At 41.1% G+C, this 22,808-nt stretch overlaps 1 protein-coding gene across 1 annotated transcript in view; it reads left to right on the plus strand.

Annotated features, from left to right (window-relative positions):
* Window positions 1-22,808, plus strand: part of npepps (aminopeptidase puromycin sensitive) — a 217,303-nt gene that overhangs the window by 56,866 nt on the left and 137,629 nt on the right. The window contains exon 2 of the mRNA XM_080213884.1: window positions 19,699-19,783. Within this exon, the coding sequence (XP_080070010.1) occupies window positions 19,699-19,783 (85 nt within the window). The remainder of the gene's footprint in view (window positions 1-19,698; window positions 19,784-22,808) is intronic.

Genomic DNA, 22,808 nt, shown 5'->3' on the forward strand with positions numbered 1-22,808 from the left:
TTAGCTTACTTTCATATCTCATTTTTCCCTCTTTAATCAATCCCTTGATCCTCCTTTGCTGAATTTTAAACTGCTCCCAATCTGTAGGCCTATTGCTTTTTGTGCTAATTTGTACACTCCTTCCTTGAATCTGATACTATCTCTAAGTTCCATTGTAAGCCATGGTTCGGCCACAATTCACTTCCTGTCTTGTGCCAAACAGGAAGAAACAACTTCTGGAGTTTACCTCTTTGTTCTTTAAATGCGTGCTATTGCCTACCCACTGTCTTTCCTTCCGGTAATGTTTCCTAGTCTGTCAAGGCCAATTCATGCCTCATACCATCATGGTTATCTTTATTGAGATTCAGGACCCTGGCCTCAGAATCAACTACATCATTACCCATGTTGACAAAGAATTCACTATATTATGGTCACTCATCCCCAAGGGTTCTCTCTCAACTAATCCTTTCTCATTGCACAACACTCAGTCCAATATAGCCTGATTGCTTGTTGGTTCTTCAACATATTGCTCCAGAAAACCATCCCATGTGCACTCCAGTAATTCCTCCTCTATTATATGGTGACCAATTTGACTCTCCCAATCTACATGTAGATTAAAGTCACCCATCAGATGTTCCTTTAACACATGCATCTCTGATTTCCTGTCTAATGCTTTTCCCAACATTACTGCTACCATTTGCTGTTCTGTATACCACTCCCAAGAGGTTTTTCCTCCCCTTGTTTTTTCTTAACTTGACCCATACAAATTCCATGTTATCTATGCTAATATCTTTCCTCAATAGTGTATCAATGTCATTAATCAACAATGCAGCTCCTCCACTTTTCCCTTTCCATCTTTCCTTCATAAACACTGAATAGCTCTCAATGTTTGTTTCCCATCCTTGCTCACCTTGGAGCCACATCTCCGTAATACCAACTATATCATACCCCTTCACATCTATCTGTGCAACAAATTCATCCATTTTGATTCAAATGCATGGTGCATTTGGGTACAAAACCTTAAGGTGGGCATTTTTTAATGTTTCTTTTCCCTTTCCTCCTGTTTTTTTTATTTGGCCCTTATCTGATTCTTGCCCTTGATTTCTCTGCCTTTCCTTATTTGTCTTACTGTCTTTTCCTCTTGTTCTTAATTCCCCCTGCTCTGAATCCTTGCAAACATTCCCATCCCCCTGCCATATTAGTTTATACTCTTCCCAGCCACTCTACCAGTTACCCTCCCCTCCAAGACGTCAGTCCCGATCCTGCCCACGTGTAACCCATGATTGTTGCTCTTTAAAATGCAGAAATGTGGCAGTCATCTTTCTCTGAGTTAAAGGCAGTCCTAAAAAAAAAGAGTATGTGCTTGTTTTACCAAACTGGAACCTTAAGTAACAGAACGTGAGTGAGATCTTAAAGTTTTTAAATCTCGTTCCTCTGATGAAGCGTCATCCTGACTCGAAACATTGGCTCTATTTTCTCTTCACAGATGCTATCAGATCTGCTGAGATTTTCAAGCATTCACTGTTTTTGTTTCAGATTCCAGCATCCGCAGTATTTTGCCTTTATCCCCTCTTTTTTGCCTTTGCCAAGTGTATTGTACTCAGAGCTGACATTCATACAGCTCCTAGCATCAGCAATTCATAATCTCTAAGTAGCTAACAGTCAGTTTCAGAAACACAAGGGTATGTGAACTTTTACCACACTTAAGTAAGTGCAATCTATAAAAAGTGTACATCTAGTGCTTTGATGGTTGAAAAAAGTAAGCTGGCATATTTCCATTGAGTTTTACTGGACCTTTATTTGTTGTATTGATCACAAAATAAGCAAGTTTTGCCTGAAAATTTTAAAGTTTTTTTTAGTCACAAGTAAGGCTTACATTAACACTGCAATGAAGTTACTGTGAAATTCCCCAATACAATGTTTAGTAGCGGTTAGATTACTGGACTGCTGTTTATTCCCTTGTGCCAAGTAATATTTATTGCAAACACATTTAATTCTGTGGTTTACTCTATGCATTGAACAGATATGATCATTTCCTTGAAAAAAAAGGGTTGAACAGTGCAACAAACTGCATGCTAGGTGTTGTTGAGTGACGTGTAAATTTTGATCAAGCAATAATTCTGACATGAATTTTGGAGATGATTTATGGTTAAATGGAAATTTTGAGGAATATAAGAGGGAAATTGTTTTGGTGTTCAGTTAGAATTCTGCAGGCTGCAAGATGTATACCGATGGCATAAATGATGTTTGGATAGAGACCCTGTGACTTTATACTGACATCATTATTGTGTGTCTTTAGTCCAAAATTTGCTAAATTTTCCACACTACCATGCATGTAATTGAAACCAAGGTCCAGCTGTAATTTATTCACATAGATGAAATTAGAGTAGTGTTTTGTTTGCACAGATATTCTGCTCAACACAAAGAGACAAAGATTTTATCACCTTGAGAAAGATGGGATAGATTATTAGATAAATTTAGCAGTTGGTATTACTATGTATCTTAGTCTTGCTCAATATTGAGCCAGACTGTTAGAATTTTTTTAATACCTATTTTATCAGCTGAAATTTTTGGCATGAAATATGCCACCCAAGCTTTCTTTGTTTCCAACTGACTTACATATTTGCTACAAATTGTTATGAGACTAGCTGGGGCTTACTTTTTGTGACAATATTGCCTTAGTGTGCATGCTACTTATCACCAAATAAAACTTTAACTCCTATACAACGTGATACATACGTTTAAGAAAACTTAATGGAGCAAAGGTGGTAAGTTCAATTAGTGAAAAACCAACGTTTCTGTCTTTACGACTCAATTATTTGTGCTTAGAAACAAATTATTCAAATACTTAATGATGTTCAGTGGCATTGAAGAGGAGCAACTGTCTGGAAATAGTACAACATTGCAAAATGATAATGAACAGCCATGCCTGTAATTTTTTGCTTCTGTTGAAAGCCATACAAAGAATCACTTGTACAAGGTAGAATTATACAATCTAGAGTGTTTTGTTATAAAATGAAATCTTAAAAAAATCTCTAGGAGGGGAATTGGAAGGCAGTAATGCAATTGAGACAGAGCTCGAAATTAATCCTGGCTGTTTGGAAGCTGACAAGCGATTGTGGTTGCCTGATGGACTAATAATTCCATTAAAGCACTAGCATGTGATCCCTGCACTCTCCTTACATTCAGGTCTGACCATTTCAGAAAATGGGAGATTTATCCATAGGATTTATTTCACAATACAAATTCCGTTCAGGGAGCCACTATCCCCTTGCTTCCATGTGACATGTTGCTTATGCATGGATTTTACAAACTGCCTTCCGCATGTTTCTGATTAAAGCAAAATGTGTATGTTATGTAGTGTTAGACCAGTGACTCTTAATGCTGAACAGGAATTTGTCAGCTGCTGTCTCTTTTGTGGTCTGCAGTCTTAACTTCGAGCCTTGTTTAATGGGTTTAGATGATTTGTAAACTGAGTGAACTTAGTGTAATTCACCAGTACCATCTGAGCTCTGAGATTGAACTGCCTTGAAGTCCCACCTAGAAAGCCTTCCAGTAATTCACTATTTATATCTTTTAATTTTTTTAAATCACCACAGGATGCTATGCTATGATCACCATGTGACAGGTAGAAGAGTATTACAACTGTTTGTGACATAAACACTGAAGGATTGTAGCATCACATGACAGGTAGAAGTGTACTAAGTTTTCTTTAAACTTTTATTTAGCAGGTAATTCACTCTGTGGTTCAGTGAGTCACAAAAATGTTTGACCCTTTTTTAGAAGAATTTGTGTTGCTTTCCAAAGTTGTAATTCTTTCGAACAAAAAATTGCATGCGAGACCCTGGCAGTGTTTGTTTTTGTGTGAACTTTTTGTCCTGCACTTCTGTTTCTATGTTAATAGATTACAGGTGGTGTGCTATCATTGGCAAAGTATTTCAAATGAGTGATGTGATTGTTGAGCAATTTTTTCTGACTTCACTACTTTGGGTGTAGTTAATTTACATGCACAGCTACTGCAGGCCACCAGAAATTTGGAAAAGAGTCAGTTCATTAAATTCTGTTTTGGCATTATTCCCCATTAAAGTAGAAATGAATTTCCTCAATTCTGTTAAGGTGATTTTAATGTACACTGATCCCATATGCAAAACACTTACAGTCTGTTGCTGGCAAAGGCCATTGTGTATCATACAGCTGAAGGGTAGGATATTCTCAGAGCTTTGTGCTGTTAAAGATACCCTAGAAGAACTTCTAGAACCATTGTGATGCATACATAGATGAGCACATGCACCTGAGCACTTCCAAACTCGAAGTAGAGTATAATTTCTATAATGAGGGCAAAATGCTGCAGATGCTGGAAATCTGAAATTAAAACATGAAGTGTGATATCTACATCCAGAAAAGGAGATTGTAATGTCCTTGGAATGTCCCTGTGGTTAGTTTGTTTGCCAAAGATTGCACACAAGTATCAGTACCTAAGCATAACAAAGTTGTTAGTGCAAATAGGTTTCAAAAGACTACTGACAGCATCTTAAGCTTGAATTAATGTAAAAATAGCCTATCCTTCTGAGTATTTGATTGTAATCGGGAATTTAAATATTTGACATGGAGGAAGAACAAACTTCATCTCCTGAGGTTGCAAATGAACTTAAAGTGGCAAGAAAGTTTGTTTACTGAGAGCAGAACTCCTAGACTTCAGCCTCCAATTGATCTATCTTGACTGTGATACATATTTCAAGTTGATTAACATCTCCGAATAAATATCCTCTTGAAATACAGAGTGTGCCAACTCTGGCATTAATTTAAAGCCTGGTTAAGAACCCATTTTACTTCCGTGAATGTTTGGAAGCCTTGACTAGTTCAGCAACAGTTAAAAATGCATCCTAAAGTAACTCTGCAATATCTGAGACTGGGCAAGGGCAAGATTCTGATTTAAGCCTGGAGGTTAGCAGCCTCAGAAAATGATCAGGCAGATGATTAGGAAAATACTGAATGTTTAAAAAGTTATCTGCGTAACTCTTTAGATCATTAACTTTATAGCCTGCTTTTGTATTAAATTTAAATGCTGTAACTGTAACCAAAGTGATATATTATTAAACTGAAGGAATTGCTGGAATATTTCCTTTGATATTTTCCACCAGTGGAATGATTTTTTATTCCTGAAACATAGAAACAGAAAATAGGAGCAGGAGTAGGCCATGCAGCCCTTCGAGCTTGCTGTGCTATTCAGTATGATATGGAGTTGCTGGCGTTGGACTGGGGTAAATACAGTAAAAAGTCTCTCAACACCAGGTTAAAGTCCAACCAATTTATTTGATAGAACTCTCCATTCACCTGACGAAGGGGCAAACCCCAAAAGCATGGGCGTTTACTATCAAATAAATTGGTTGGACTTTAACCTGGTGTTGTGAGACTTCTTACTCTATTCAATATGATCATGGCTGATCCTCTATCTCAAAGCCATACTCCTGCACTCTCCCCAAACCCTTTGACATCTTTGTCTATCTATTTCCTCCCTATATGTTCAGTGACTTGGCCTCCAGAGTTACACTACCCTCTGTGAAGATGTTTCTCCTCATCTTAGTCCTAAATGGTTTATCCCATATCCTAAGACTGTGACCGTTGTCAGTCCACCCCAGTAAGTCTCTCAACACCAGGTTAAAATCCAACAGATTTATTTGGTAGCACAGGGCACGGGCTTTCGGAATGCTGCCCCTTCATCAGGTAAGTGGAAGTTCTGTTCGCAAACAGGGCAGACAAAGATACAAACTCAATTTACAAAATAATGGTTGGAATGTGAGTCTTTAAAAGTAATCAAGTGTTAACGGATAAGACAGTGTGAGTGGAGAGAGGATTAAGCACAGGTTAAAGAGATGTGTATTGGCTCTAGCCAGGCCAAGAGATGTGTATTATCTCCAACCAGAACAGTTAGTGAGATTTTGCAAGCCCAGTCAAGTTGCGAGGGTTACAGATAGTGTGACATGAACCCAAGATGTCGGTTGAGGCTGTCCTCATGTGCGGAACTTGGCTATCAGTCTCTGCTCAGCGATTCTGCATTGTCGTGTGTCACGATTGCTGCCTTGAAGAACGCTTACCCGAAGATCAGAGGCCGAATGCCCATGACCGCTGAAGTGTTCCCCAACAGGAAGAGAACATTCTTGCCTGGTGGTCGTCGAGCGGTGTTCATCCATCCGTTGTCGTAGCGTCTGCATGGTCTCCCCAATGTACCATGCCTCAGGATACCCTTTCCTGCAGCGTATCAGGTAGACAACGTTGGCTGAGTTGCATGAGTATGTACCGTGTACCTGGTGGATCGAACACAATGAGACAGCCAATGAATCAGAACAGCCGACAGAGATCCGCAGCCGAAGAGGAAAGAGTTGAATTGGACTCCTCTGTAAGGCCGCTGCCCTCAACTTGATGTGTATGCCCAAGCCGTCAGGAGATGCGTCAATGCCAGATTCATCAACTGCACTCACATGACAGCCTCGAACATCACCCAAGCAGAACGCAATGCCATCCGCACGCTCAAGACCAACTGCAACATTGTCATCAAACCAGCAGACAAAGGAGGGGCCATTGTTGTACTGAACAGAACGGATTACTGTGGACCTGCAACTGAACAACAATGAACACTACAGATGGTTACCCACAGAACCAACCAAAGAACACACCCGTTAACTCAACAGACTGATCAAGACCTTTTGATCTGGACATTCGGAGCACCTCCATGCTCTCATCCCATGTACTCTCCGTGTTGGAGATACACAGGCAAACACACCCAGCGTCCCATTATATTGGGCAATAGGACCCTGTGCGAGAACCTCTCTGGCTACGTCGAGGGCATCCTGAAACCCATTGTACAAAGAACCCCCAGCTTTTGTTGTGAAACTATGGACTTGCTGCAGAAACTCAGCACACGTGGAGCAGTTGAACCAGGAGCACTCCTTGTCACAATGGATGTCTCAGCACTCTACACCAGCATCTCCTACGACAACGGCATTGCTGCAACTGCCTCAGTACTCCAATGCTGACAACTGCCAATTGCCAGATGCAATTTTACAACTTATCCGCTTCATTCTGAACCACGATGTCTTCACCTTCAACAACCAGTTCTCATTCCAGCCATAGGGACCAAATTCGCACCTCAATATGCCAACATCTTCATGCACAGGTTCGAATAGGACCTTCAACCGACGCTATATACTAGATACATCGATGACATTTTGCTTCCTTTGGACTCATGGTGAACAATCACTGAAACAACTATATGATGACATCAACAAGTTCCATCCCACCTTTGGAGTCATCATGGGCTACTCTCCAGAATCAGTTGCATTCTCATCAAGGATGATCACCTCAGCACTCCACTGTACTGCAAGCGCACGGATAACCTCACGATGCTCTACTTCTCCAGCTTCCACCCTAAACACGTTAAAGAAGCCATCTCCTACAGACAAGCCCTCCGTTTACACAGGATCTGCTCAGATGAGGAAGTTCGCAACAGATACCTCCAGATGCTGAAAGGTGCCCTCATAAGAACAGGATATGGCGCTCGACTCATCGATCGACAGTTCCAACGTGCCACAGCAAAAAACCGCACCGACCTCCTCAGAAGACAAACACGGGACATGGCGGACAAAGTACTCTTCGTCGTCCAGTACTTCCTCGGAACAGAGAAGCTACGACATCTTCTCCAGAACCTTCGACATGTCGTTGGTGAAGACGAACATCTCGCCAAGGCCGTCCCAACACCCTCACTTCTTGCCTTCAAACAACCGCACAACCTCAAACAGACCATTGTCCACAGCAAACTACCCAGCCTTCCAGAGGACAGTGACCACGACACCACATAAGCCTGCCGCAGCAACCTCTCATCGACATGGATGCTATGACCTCATGTGAGAACACCATGCACCAGGTACACGGTGTATACACTTGCAACTTGGCCAACGTTGTTTATCTGATACGCTGCAGAAAAGGATGTCCCGAGGCATGGCACACTGGGGAGGTCATGCAGACGCTATGACAATGGATGAATGAACACCGCTTGACAATCACCGGGCAAGAGTGTTCTCTTCGGGAACAGTTGAGCGATCACGGGCATTCAGCCTCTGATCTTCGGGGTAAGCATTCTCCAAGAAGGCTTTCACGACACGACAGTGCAGAGTCACTGAGCAGAGACTCACAGCCAAGTTCCACGCACATGAGGACGGCTTCAGCCAGCATCTTGGGTTCATGTCACACTGTCTGTAACCCTCCGCAACTTGACTAGGCTTGCAAAATCTCACTAAGTGTTCTGGCTGGAGATAATACACATCTCTTTAACCTGTGCTTAACCATCTGTCCACTCACGTTGCCTGTACCTTTAAGACTTGATTACCTGTAAAGATTCGCATTCCAACCATTATTTTGTAAATTGAGTTTGTGCCTCTGTATGCCCTGTTTGTGAATGCAACTCCCACTTACCTGATGAAGGGGCAGCGCTCTGAAAGCTAGTGGATTTTGTTACCAAATAAACCTGTTGGACTCTAACCTGGTTGTGAGATGACTTGCTGTGTTTATCCCAGTCCAAAGCTGGCTATCCACATCATGGCTATCCACCTCAGCCAGAGAAAACATCATCCCTGTATCCAGTTTGCCTAGCCTTGTCAGAATTTTATCTGTTAAAATGAGATCGCATTTCATTCTTCTAAACTCCACTGAATACAGGTCCAGTTGATGCAATCTGTCTTTGGGCGACAATCCTGCCATTCCAGGAATGAGTGTGGTGGACCTTTTGCTGCACTCTATGGCAAATATAACTTTAGGTAAGGAGACCAAAACTGCAAATTGTACTCCAGGTGTGGTCCCACCAGGACCTTTTACAGCTGCAGTAAGATGTCCTTATTCCTGTACTCAAATTCTCTTGCAATGCAGATGAATATAACATTTGCCTATGTGATTGCTTATCACACCATGCTTACTCTGTGATTGGTGTACGAGGGCACTCTTTGTACATCAAAATTTTCCAATTTATCACACTCTGCCATTTAAATAATACTCTGCCATTCTGTTTTTCCTACCAAAGTGGATATCTTTGCACTTACCCACATTGTACTGCATCTGCCATGTATTTGCAGATGCAGTACAATGTGCCACTCTGCCACTCAACTTGTCCATATCTGCCACTCAACTTGTCTAAGTCGCCTTGTAGCCTCTTCACATTCTCCTGGCCAATCTCATTCCCACCAAATTTTGTGTCGTCAGCAAACTTGGAAATATTATATTTGATATATATTGTAACTAGCTGGGGTTCAAGCCCTGATCTTTTGATACTCCTCTAGTCACCCCTTGCCAAGAGAAAATGTCCAGAGTCAGTTTAGGACTAAAGTAGACTTATTTTCTCCTTTCTTAAAGTTTAAAGTGTATTTATTCTGTCACGGGTGGCAAAGTGGTTAGCACTGTTGCCTCACCGCTTCAATTCTGGCCTTGGATCACTAAATGTGTGGTGGACCTTTTGCTGCACTCTATGGCAAATATAACTTTAGGTAAGGAGACCAAAACTGCAAATTGTACTCCAAATTGACATTCTCCCCATGTCTCCGTGGGTTTCCTCCGGGTTCTCCGATTTCTTTCCACAGTCCAAATATGTGTGGGTTAGGTTGATTCTCCATGCTATAGTGTCAGGAATAGGGCCTGGAGTGGAATAGTTGTTGGTGCAGACTCAATGGGCCAAATGGCTGCCTCCTGCACTCTAAAGATTCTACAAAGTAGGCTTACATTAACTCTGCAATTAAGTTACTGTGAAAATCCGTTAGACGCCACGCTCTGGTGCCTGTTCGGGTACACTGAGGGAGAATTTAGCATGGCCAATGCGCCTAACCAGCATGTCTGTCTCCCCACTGAGGCTCCTGTTCTTAAGCTCTAGTTTTTCTCCTGGCCCTTCTGGAGTATGGATGAGCAAGAATTTTTCTCCAGCTTGACTTTTGTCACTGAAGGAATCCTGTTTAAATCCTGTCACTATTGCTCACTGTAACCCCGAATCCACCATACCTTCATAACTCGTATATGAAATAAGAAATGGCTAACATTGCACTGGCTTTAATCAGAGCGCTGCATTAACTTATATTAATGCCCAGATACTTTCATGATTTATTGTTTATTATTATCTAATATAGCTGCATTTCCTTACTTATTTTTAAATAACTATATTAAGGCAATTGTGTTTGGAATGCTTAAGGTATTCTCCACAAACACCTCTTTATCAGGGAATAAACAAACCATTCCCATAGTGTAGTAGTTTCAAATCCTGCCGGACAAAAGTGTGAACAATATATTTCAAAAAGAAGCTTGGTACGCTGCCCAGTGCCATTAAAAGAAGCACCGTGCAAGAATATAAAATTATTCTTCATGTCTGGAGTGCAATGCCAGTGCACATTCAGTATATAAACTTAGCACTAACTTGTGTAAATCTTATCTCATAAAACTGATACCTCACATGAGTGGGGTGGATTATTCCCCCAGAAATAAAATAGTTTTAAAAACTGCTTTACTGCAATTATCAAATGTAAAGTGAATTTGTGAGTGGGTCTTTCCTAATGCTTCAACTTATCAGCCTTTATTCCTTGTGGCCCTGAACAATCCAGCTTTGTGTCTGTTTTCAGTAATTGGGTACACCCTTCAGATAGCACTATGGTACAAGAAGCTGACTATTACTAAACTTTAGATAGCCTCCAGCTGAACCAGTGCCCATAAGCATCCACACAGTTTTGCCAAGCTCTTTGGTGTTTGTGTCCTCGAGTGAGCGACTAAATCAAACTCTGAGATAATGTATCTAAGAGGTCACTAGCTGCCTGTATACCTACTGTCATATCGTAAGTGTATATGTATTAATGAAAATTTTCTGCCGGGCAAAGGAAACTTTACTCAGTTATGAATCAAAGTTTGAAAATCTCAGTTTTTAAGCTTCTGATTTGGCTCAGAAATGACAGTGTTGCTATGAAATCCGAGTTTGTGGTTCAAATGCACCTCCAGTTGTTGGGTACATAGCTATACATAAATAATTGCATTTAGAAATAATTATTTGTTAGTGAACAGTTATGAAATTTGTGATAGGCTATGATACAAATGCAGGATCTAGACTGAAATGTCAATATAGTACAGAGGGAGTTTTAGATTTTTTGTTGCTTTATTTACCAAAACATATTTTCTAAAGACAGTTGCATGTCTTTTGCAAAGCATGAAAACAAAATCCTGTGTCCAGGTGAAATTTCAAAGCACATTGGCATGGCTTGAAGGAATAAAAATTCTCTTGCTTAGATTGTTTATTATTATCTAATATAGCTGCATTTCCTTAATTATTTTTAAATAACTATATTAAGGCAAAACAAAAACGTTCCTGAACCAATGTCATCAAAATCAGATTCTCTTTATTCTTCACATGATATGGGTGTGGATGGCAAGGCCAGAATTTATTACCCATTCCTAATTACCCTTGAGATTGTGGTGGTGAGTCACATTTTTGAATTGCCACAGTGTATGTCATATAGGCACACGTGCACCACTGTTAGGTAATAAACTCCAGGATTTTGATCCAGTATTGCTGACGGAATGGCGATTTGCTGTATTTCCAAATCTAGGATAGTGTATGACTTTGAGAGAAGGATGCTATCCCTTTGCACCACCTAACCTTGTTCTTTAGGCAGTAGAAATTGAATTTGGAAGGTTAATTGAGAACTTGTGCCTTTTTGCCTACATGACGAGGTAGAAGACAAGGTGCGTAAGGTAGAAAGAAACTTTTTAGAAACTGGTAAACTCGCCTACTTTTAACATTGGAAAGATCACAATAATTTAAAGCATTCCAGTGTCTTCTGAAATCTCTCTCCATCCCCTCCCCGGCCACCTGATTTGCACTCTCCCACTTGGCTGCTCTCTTCAGTCAAGTCTGGTATTAGGGATCTTCAGTGCCATATTTGAGTCAGAGTTGAATTGGGTAAGATGGGTATAGATGGATACGGGCCAAACATGGGCCATTGGGATTAACTTAGTGGTTTAAAAAAAAAGATGGGCAAGTTGGTCCGAGCTGTAAACCTCTGACTTTATGCAAACTAGACCATCTATCACCATCACCAACATTGACTAATTCTACTAATGAAATATTCCTTGATTCCTATGTCAAGAGATCTACTTCATTATCTTCATCTCAGCACAACTTCTCCATTAGTTCCCTTTTGACCTCTACATAAACTCGTAATTCATCCTACCAGCAGCATCGTTGCTCAGTCTTCCTTCTTCCAATGGAGTGATTTTTAAATCTTCATCCTAGTTTACAGACGCCTCTGTGGCATTGCTATGTATACTTTTGCAGTCTTACCCCAGCTCTGTATGCTTTTCTTTACTTTTGTAATCAGAGTCCTTTGAATTCTCACTTGGAAGCAAAGCGTCAAATATCTTTCACTAGCATCCTCCTCCTTACTGCCCTGTCACTTCTCTGCCTACCAAATCAAAAGCCTCCTCAACACCTAGCTTTTTAGTTACCTCCTAATTGTTCTGCATCCATTTATCTACCAGAAAAGTAGTTTACTAAAAAAATTCTGGTTTTAATAAAGTAATAATTTCTCTCATTGGTTTGGCCATTTTGCTTTCTATTGTCTTAGTCCAAGCAGCTCTTACATACCCAATGCTAACTATAGTGGTTGTTAACAATAGCATACCTAAAAGAATTTTACATAGTAACTGCAGTCTTTAAATTCTACCTATGCCTCTAAAGTTAAGAGGAAAGAGAATGGCTAATCAGACCACTCGTGGAGTGGGTAACATGGGCAGCAACCAGCTCACTCGTTAGATGCTATAGGCAAGACTTTGATCAATTTTTCAATTGTGTTCTACACCAAATTTTCCAATCTTTGGAAGCCATGTTGATTAGTACTCTTCCAGATCTTTCAATTCCACCAGTATCTGTAATACTGGTTGACATTGTGAGATTAAACATAATATTAGAAATAGTAACAGGAGAAGAACTTGCACACCATCGAACCTCCTCTGCCATTCACTATCATGATTGATCTTGGATATTAGCTCTACTTGCCCACCTCCTCCCCATATCCTTTGATTCCCTGAAAGACAGATCTATCTTAGTATTAAATGTGTTCAGTGATGGAGCATGCTCAATCTTCTTGGTTAGAGAATACCAAAGATTCTCAACCCTTTGAGCGAGAATATTTCACCTCATCTCTGTTCTAAATGATTGACCCCATATCCTAAAATTGTGTCTCCTAGATTCCCAGCCTGGAGAAACAACCCAGAGGGTAGACCTAATTTACTCAGCCTCCTCTCATTCCAGGGATCTATCAAGTGAACCTTTGTTGTACTGCTTGCAGTGCAAGTGTACCTTTCTCTATATGCAGACCAAAATTACACGGTGTTCCAGGTGTCGTCTCACCAAAGACCAGTACAATTATAGCAATATTTGTTTATTCTTGCACTCTAATCCAGTTGCAGTTAAGGTCGACACAATTTGCTTTGCTAATTGCTTGCTGTACCTGTGTACTAGCTCTGTTGAAAATGCGAGGACACCGAAGTCTCTCTGAACACTAACATTTACAAATTTTGCATTTTTAAAAAGAAATATTCTGCCTTTCTATTATGACCGCTCTATCTGTCACCTTATTGGCAATGTGTTCAATTGGTCTATATCTCTTTGCAGCCTTTTTATGTCCTCGCAGCTAGCATTCCTATCTAGCTTTGTATTGATCATCAGAAAATGGGCACAAGCTATTCCTTTTCTTGGAAAATAAGAATCTAAAGGGTGTTGGGGAGTAAAGGAATCTGGGAATGCAAATACACAAATTACAAAGTAGCAAATCAGATTAAAAACAAACTTAAGGTTTGTTCTGGAGGAATAGAATTGTAACATAGAGAAGTTATGCTGAACTTGTATCGGACCTTAGTGAGACTCCACCTAGAATACTGTTGTCAAGTGATAGGAAGGGTATAGAAGTATGGGGATGAATGCAAACAAATCCTACACAGATAATGCCATAATTGTGAGTTAATATCTGTTGGGAAAGATTACACAGGCTGGACTTACTAATTGAAAGGAGAAAGCTAAGGGGCGATCTTATCAAGGTCGTTACACTTTTGAAGGGTTTTGTTAGAGGGGTTATAGAGAGTGCTTTTACTTGTGGGGTAGAACAAAACTACAGGCCATAAATATACAAGCCAATGAAATCAAATAAAATTTTAGAAATGTTCCTTTAACCAGAGAGTAGTGAGAATTTGAATAGTATAGGTACATTTAAGAGCAAGCTAGGTGAATATATGATAGAGAAAAAAGTAGAAAGTTTGTAAATAGTTAGATGAGGAAGGATGGGAGGAAACTCATAGATCATAAATGCAAGCGTGGACTGGTAGGGTTGAATGGCTTATTTCCTTTACATTCTATGTTAGCTCACTCTTTGTGGCATTTTTAAAGCTTATTCCTGGTTTTTTAGAAAATATTTCACTTTTTCCAGCCCAACAGCAATAAAATGAGAAGTGTCAAAATATTGCACGGCAGCAATCTAATAGATCCAGTAACTGTAGTGTTAATCACATATTTCAGATGCTTCACCTTAGCTAGCCTTTTCCACAAAATTCGATTTTGGCCTCCATATTCTAAAAATTGGTGAGAATTCAAGTTGAATATAAATATAACGAAGCTTAGTTATTCAAACTTTCCTGTTGATGGTGGCCTGTTCATTCAGAGAGTTCTGCCCACCAAAGGATCTTGCAGCTGTTTTGGAGGGAAAATTGTACCAAGAATCTCTTGTCTTCATATCCAGATTTTCATCTGATTTTTGCTAGCATTATGTTGTATAATTGTAGCTATACCTATAGGCTGCTTTCAATAGCAATCTGACTCAATAATGTAGAACATTATTTCAAGTATTGTGTAGAACCGTTTTTTGTTGTGAATCCTGAAGTGTCGTTGTCCTGTAATTAATGGACTCTGCCTCTGATTTTGTTCCTTTTGATAAATGCTATGGGTGTACTGTGACATAGATTTTGCATTGAAGTGTTGCATATATATAATATGGATTTGGCAAAATATCTACGTTCACCACATGTACGTGGTGGTTCTAACATGAATGGTAAAGCTCTTGGTGAGGCTACAAATGTTAGCATGCAAAATTCTGCCAGGAGGTTTAGCATGGTGAGGGGAGGAGAGGGAAGAATGAAGCAGCTAATTTGATAAGCTCTTATGAGCTGGGCACTATCCATTATTCTGGGATACAGGGGAATTGGTGAATATTCAGACTTCCGGAAAGCAGTTGACTAAGTGCTGCACCAAAAGTTGTGTGAAAAATAAAAGCTCGTAGTGTAGGGGGTAACATGTTGGTAAGGATAGAAGATTAATCAGCTGACGGGAAATGGGGAGTAGGCATAAATGGATCATTTTCTGCTTGGCAAGATGCAACAAGTGGTATGCCACAGGGATCAGTGCTGGGGCCTCAATTTATGTAAATGACTTGGATGAAGGGACCATAGGTATGGTTGCTAAATTTGCTGATAGCATAATAGAAAGTAAACTGTGAAAAGGTTTTAAGGAGGCTGTAAAGGGTATAAGTTAAGTGATTGGGCAGAGATCTGGCAAATGGAATATAATGTGGGAAAGTGTAAAATTGTCCATTTTGGCAGAAAGAATGAAAAATAAGCATATTACCTGAATATTAGGAGATTACAGAACTCTGAGATGCAAGAGATGGATGTTCTTGTGCGTGAAGATTCGTGTGCAGGTAAAGCAAGCAATTTCAGAAGCCAATGAATGTTATCATGAGAAATTGGATACAAAGTATTCAATTACAAAGTTACAAGTATAAAGTTCAACACCGTTTTGTGATTCAGATACTGAAGGAGCTGTGCCCAAATGCGGCAAGACCTGTACAATATTCATGCTTGGGTTGGCAAGTGGCAAATAACATTGACCCACAGAAGTGCTAGGCAATGACCATCTTCAACAAGAGAGAATCTAACCATCGCCCATGACATTCAATGGCATTACCGTTGCTGAATCCCCACAATTAACACCTGAGGAGTTACCTACTGTATGGGGATTACTGTTCTGTGGTTTAGCCATACAAATGCTATGGCTGCAAGAGCAAATCAGAGGCTAGGAATCCTGTGGCGAGTAACTCACCTCCCTGTCTCCCCAAACGTTGTTTACCATTATATGTCACAAGGCAGGAGTGGGATGGAATACTTTCTACTTGCCTGGATGAGTGCAACTTAAGAAGCTCAACACCATCCATTACCTAGTAGCCCACTTGAAAGCTACCTCTTCACATACATTCACTCCCTCCACCACTGAACAGTGGCAGTAATGTGTACCATCCAGAGTTTTTGGTTTGGAAGTACTGCCAAGGCTTCTTAGGCAGTACTTCCAAACCCACGACTGTTGCAAGGATAAGGGCAGCAGGTGTCTGGGAACACTACCACCTGGAAGTTCCCCTCCAAGTCACTTCCATCCTGACTTGGAAATATATTTCCATTCCTTCATTGTCACTGGATCAAAATCCTGGAATTCACTCCCTAACAGCACTGCGGATGTACCTACACCCCACGGATTCTAGCGGTTCACAAAGGCACCTCACCTCCTTAAAGGCAGCTAGGGATGGGCATTAAATGCTGGCTTAGCCAATAATGTCCATATTCCCATAAATGAATAAAAACAGGTTATTCTTCAGTTATATAGGGCATTGATGAGACCACACATCTGAGTACTGTGTACAGTATTTGTCTATTTAAGGAACGATATAAATTAGAAGCAGTTCTGAGAAGGTTTACTAGACTGATAATTTACAATGGGCACATTATCTAATGAGAAAAGCTTAGACAGGCTAGGTTTGTATCCACAGCATTTAGAAGAGTCAGATGCAACTTGTTTGGAACATGCAAGACCCTGAGAGGCCTTGGCATGGTGGATGTGGAAAGAATGTTTCCTCTTGAATCTCTAGCACTAGGCATTGCTATGTAAAATATTAGGGATTGCATATTTAAGAGGGTTAAGAGCGTTTGGAACTTTCTTCCCCAAAGGGTGGTGAAAGCAGAGTTTTTGAATATTTTTAAGGCAGAGGCAAATTGAATTCTTGATGAGCATGGGTGTGAGATGGATTGGAGGTAGTAGGAATCAGATCAACCATGATCTTATTGAATAGTGAAGCATGTTTCAAAGTTGTTTCTTAAACCCAGATATTCAGCAGCTCACTTATTAAATGCATCAGTGTATGTATTTTGATTTTTAGAAGTGAACCTTTGTAGTATTGCTGTCCCATAATTCTGTTGCTGCCTGCCTCAATATAGAAACCATTCTGCAATGCCCCCCCCCAATCCCTGCAGTTATCTCTGGGTTACAGCAACCATTCATATTGCACTCCTTTTCCTCAATACATTTTGCCCCTCAGTATTATCATGTCAGCTTCCATATGTATGCCAAACCCATACAGCTTTACTTTTCTTTCACCTTCTACCCTACAACTGTCCAAAATTAAATAGTAGATGAGCTAGAATTTTTTTTCGACTTGTTGGTGAGATGATAACTCCTCCCTAGTTGTTCATAGGCTGACTCAAACCTCCTTCAACCAAAAATAAGTTCCAAAATCCACTTCCATTTGATCATTAACCTGTCTGTTTTCACATTGATCTTTAATTGGTGTCCATCACCACTTCAGCCACAGCAGTACTGCAATCTTACTGGTTTCCTAAACTCCATTCTGTAAAAATGAAGTTCTGTTAAAAACTCCAAATCATTTGGAACCCTGCAACTTATCTAGATTTCAGTTAGTTATTGTTCTACCTACTATGTTAAATGAAACTTCAAGCACCGTGCCCTTGCAAATGTGAGGTTATCCACTTTGGTAGAAATTATAGTCAGAGGGATTATTATTTAAAGGCTGAAAAGCTGCAGCATCCTACAGTGCAGAGGGACCTGGGAGCCCTTGTGCACGAATCGCAAAAACCCAGCCTGCAGGTGCAGCAAGTGATCAAGAAGGTGAATGGAATGTTGGCCTTTATAGCGAGGGGGATAGAATATAAAAGCAGGGGGGTCTTGCTGCAACTCTACAAGGCACTGGTGAGGCCACAACTGGAGTACTGTGTGTAGTTTTGGACCCTGTATTTGTGAAAGCATATATTAGCCTTGGGGGGAGTACAGAGAAGGTTCACCATGCTGATACTGGAGATGAGGGGGTTAGCTTATGAAGAGAGATTGAATAGACTGGGTCTGTACTTGTTGGAGTTTAGAAGGCTGAGGAGGGGATCTTATAGAGACTTACAAGATAATGAAGGGGCTAGATAGGGTAGAGGTAGAGAGATTCTTCCTGCTTAAAAAGGATAGCGGAACTAGAGGGCACAGCCTCAAAATTAAGGGGGGGGGGGCAGTTTAGAACAGAGTTGAGGAGGAACTTCTTCACTCAAAGGGTGGTGAATCTCTGGAATTCTCTGCCCATTGAAGTGGTGGAGGCTATCTCGTTGAGTATATTTTAAGTCACGGGTAGATAGGTTTCTGATAGACGGGAATTAAGGGTTTTGGGGAGAAAGCGGGAAAGTGGAACTGATTCACTCCAGGTCAGCCATGATCTTACTGAATGGCGGGGCAGGCTCGAAGGGCTAGATGGCCTACTCCTGCTCCTATTTCTTATGTTCTTATATTCCGGAGTTCTTATCTTATATCTCTTTGCCTTAATGCATCTCCCTTTTCAAAAGCATTGCCTAAATCAAAACCCATCTCATTCACCTCCCCTAATCGCCATTCTTAATTCTCTCAATCCCTGCTTGGTGTCTTGATATCTTCATCCCAGCTCCTCCTTTATGAAGCAGCTGTGGATGTTTTGCTAGGTTACAAGTGCCATGTAACTGGCGCAAGACCAGATTGATTACTGTAATAAAGTAGCAGCTAACATATTAAATTTGAATGTGTCAGGATTTTCATTACAGGTCTGCGCTATGTTTTAAAATGTTCCTCTCATACAAAAAGTTTCCATATCCAAGATGATCGTTACTTCTGAACCCACATTATTCACAAAACTGTCACTGTGAATTGTAAATTGATGTATTTCAGCGAAAGGCTAGGAAGCTCAGTGAAGATTGAATCTTACAGAAGATCAAGTACTTCTGTGTAAATTTTTTAAAAAATGTATGCTATCCATACATACATGGGGTCTTAATGCATTTTTTTTAAAAGTCTGTGTGTACAGGTCTGTGCGTAAATATTAGTACATAAATATTAGTACTAATTAGTACCCCCCCCCCCCCCCCCCCCCCAACACCACCACCACCACCACCACCACCACCACCACCGGACACAGGATGTGGGGCTGTTTCTTTTGGAATCCCCGAATGCAAAGTTTCAAATATCATCTGTTCTGCATAAGTGAGATGCAAAGCCAGTGCCTGATGCTCCCTGAGAAGGGGAGAATTGTTTACCCTAGGATGTTCTAATGCATCGCTTAGCAGTTAGCTTAGCATGAAATTTGCAGTGGTCAAGGACCTACTTTCCTGCTTTTCTTCTCAGTTGCCGAATGTCCGATGAAAAGTGGCTGAATTAAGTTTCCAAAATGAGGGTGGAATGTGGGAATGAGGGGACCTTAAAGGTCAAAATATCTATGAAACAAGAGATATGATCAAAATTATGGTTCTAGTTCTTGTAAAAGATACTTCTTTGTTTAATGTACTAATATTTATGTGTGTGTATGTTTTCAGGTAAGACAGGCAACGAATCAGATTGTTATGAACTGTGCTGATATAGACATCATAACAGCTTCGTATGTTCCCGAAGGCGCTGAAGGTAAGAGTGATATTTGATTTTAGCTTTATTTTCAATCCCCCAAAAATGTTACACATCTATCTGGCATGAGCATTGTTTTTTCCAAACATTTAGTTGTCTATGTATTTTATGTAAAGTTGATGTACATTTTTCTAGTTTAGTGGAGCTTTACTATTTAGTACTTTACATTTCCTCACTTCAAACATTCACTCCCTTCACCGCTGGCACACAGTGATAGCATTGTGTACCATATGCGAGATGCACTGCAGCAACTCACCAAAGCTCCTTTGACAGCATCTTTGAAATCCACAACCTCAATCACCTGGATGAACAAGAGCAGCAGATAATGGTTTACTAGTACCTGTAAGTTCCCAGCAAGTCACATACCATCACAAATTGGGGAGTGTATAACTGTTGCTTCACTATTGTTGCATCAAGATCTTGGAATTCCCTCCCCAACAGCATATGAGTGTAACTGCACCAGATGGACTGTGGTGGTTCAAGAAGACAGCTCACCACAACCTTCTCAAGGGCTATTGAAGATGGGCACTCAATGCTGGCCGTGCCAGCAATGCTGTCATCCCAAGAGCAAACAAATATATTGTTCCACAAATATTGTTTAGTATATTGGTAAATGTGGCAAGTAACTTATTTTTGAGCTAGTTATTTTCAAAATTGGATCTAGCTACAATAGGGTGTCATTGTTTGGCTAGGGTAGGCCAATTGTAAATCTGACTTTGCAACTGTTCTTATCGGTGGTATCAATATTAGTAATTCTGCTTTTGTATGTGCCTACGCTCTTCACAGAAGCATTATAAAACAAGATATGACATTGAGCCACATTGATATTGGGTAGATTGGAGCCCTTGGGATCAGGCATGATTGTGTGTGATGCTGGAAGAATCATGCTCTTTGTAGCAGAAACCTTTGTGTTTGTAACCTAGCTGGGCAGGGATGGCGAGACATTGAAACTTTGGGATGAAAGGGAGGTTGAAGATGTTGCAGTAGTAATGCAGTGTTAGTTTAATTAAGGGTTTATCTGTGAAGGTACGGGTGATGATGGCACATTTCAAGGAGAGAGAACACCTGAAAGAGAGAACTGCGAACAATATCAGCTAACATGAGGACCAGGAGAGGACATTTTCTGGTCAGTAGTTAGTGGAATAGGATTGAGAAGGTAGGAGATGGACCTCAGGGACACAATGAACTTGGAATCAACATATTGGGAGATAGGAGAGATACTGGAGAAAGATGCAAGTTCAAAGCTAGAGTAGGGAGGAATTTGAGCAGAAGTTTGGCTCAGTGGGCTGATGGGACGACCTGCCAGAGGCAACTAAACAGGTAATTTTGATCTTTGTGACCAGAAAGATCATATGCTTCTTGCGAGAGGTGAGAGTGGAGGTACTGGGTTTAAGAAGATGGTTTTCAGTGAATGAAAGAAGCTGGTGAATACCATTGCAGGATGATCCTGGAATATTGAGCAGAATAAGCAAATGAGACCAGGATCCAAAGGTGCTTTGTGATGCCAGATCTGGCAGTGGATGGTTGAATCGGTTGTTTGCCATATCCTTTCAAATCTGTGTCCCTTGGACTTAAGGAAGTAGAGATGATGGTCACACTAAGGGGAGTGACAAGGGTTTGAGAGCGTGATGGATTTAAGAACATAAGAACATAAGAAATAGGAGCAGGAGTAGGCCATCTAGCCCTTCGAGCCTGCCCCGCCATTCAGTAAGATCATGGCTGATCTGTCGTGGCTCAGTTCCACATTCCCGCCCTCTCCCCATAACCCTTAATCCCCTCTCTTATCAAAGACCCATCAACCCACGTCTTAAAAATGTTCAGCGAGGTAGCCTCCACCACTTCAACGGGCAGAGAATTCCAGAGATTCACCACCCTTTGAGTGAAGAAGTTCCTCCTCAACTCCGTTCTAAACCGCCCCCCCTTTATCTTGAGGCTGTGCCCCCTAGTCCTACTATCCTTTCTGAGCAGGAAGAGTCTCTCCACCTCTATCCTATCCATCCCATTCATCATCTTATACGTCTCAATGAGATCTCCCCTCATTCTTCTAAACTCTAACGAGTACAAGCCTAGTTTATTCAGCCTCTCCTCATAGCTCAACCCCCTCAACTCCGGTATCAGCCTAGTAAACCTCCTCTGCACTCCCTCCAAGGCCAAAATATCCTTGCGTAAGTACGGCACCCAAAACTGCACACAGTACTCCAGCTGTGGCCTCACCAATGCCCTATACAGCCGCAGCAAGACCTCCCTACTTTTATATTCAATCCCCCTCGCTATGAAGGCCAGCATCCCATTCGCCTTCCTGACCACCTGCTGCACCTGCAAGCTGGGTTTTTGCGACTCATGCACAAGGACCCCAAGGTCCCTCTGCACTGTCGCCTGCTGCAGTTTTTTGCCACGTAAGTAATAATCCTTCCTACCAAAGTGGACCACTTCGCACTTGCCAACATTAAATTCCATTTGCCATTTCCTGGCCCATTCGCCCAGCCTATCTAGATCCTTCTGCAGACTCTCCACACCCTCCGCACAATTTGCCTTTCCTCCAATCTTGGTGTCATCAGCAAATTTCGACACCCTACACTCGGTTCCCTCCTCCAGATCATCTATAAAAATGGTAAATAGCTGAGGCCCCAGCACCGACCCCTGAGGCACTCCACTAGTCACCATCCGCCAATCCGAATAGCACCCATTGACCCCCACTCTCTGCCTCCTATTTGACAACCAGTCCTCTATCCACGCGAACACCCTACCCCCAACTCCATGTCCCCTGACCTTCTGCAATAACCACCTGTGAGGTACCTTGTCAAACGCCTTCTGAAAATCAAGAAAGACCACATCCACCGGCTCTCCTCTATCCACCGCCCTAGACACATCCTCATAGAACTCCAGTAAATTTGTCAGACACGACTTCCCTTTAACGAAACCATGTTGCGTCTGCTCTATCAAGCAATTCCTCTCAAGATGCCTCGCTATTTCCTCCTTGATGACAGATTCTAACGTTTTACCTACAACAGACGTTAAACTAACC

This window comes from Carcharhinus amblyrhynchos, chromosome 27 (assembly GCF_965287045.1).
Source record: "Carcharhinus amblyrhynchos chromosome 27, sCarAmb.v2.hapA, whole genome shotgun sequence".
Classification (NCBI taxonomy): Eukaryota; Metazoa; Chordata; class Chondrichthyes; order Carcharhiniformes; family Carcharhinidae; genus Carcharhinus; species Carcharhinus amblyrhynchos.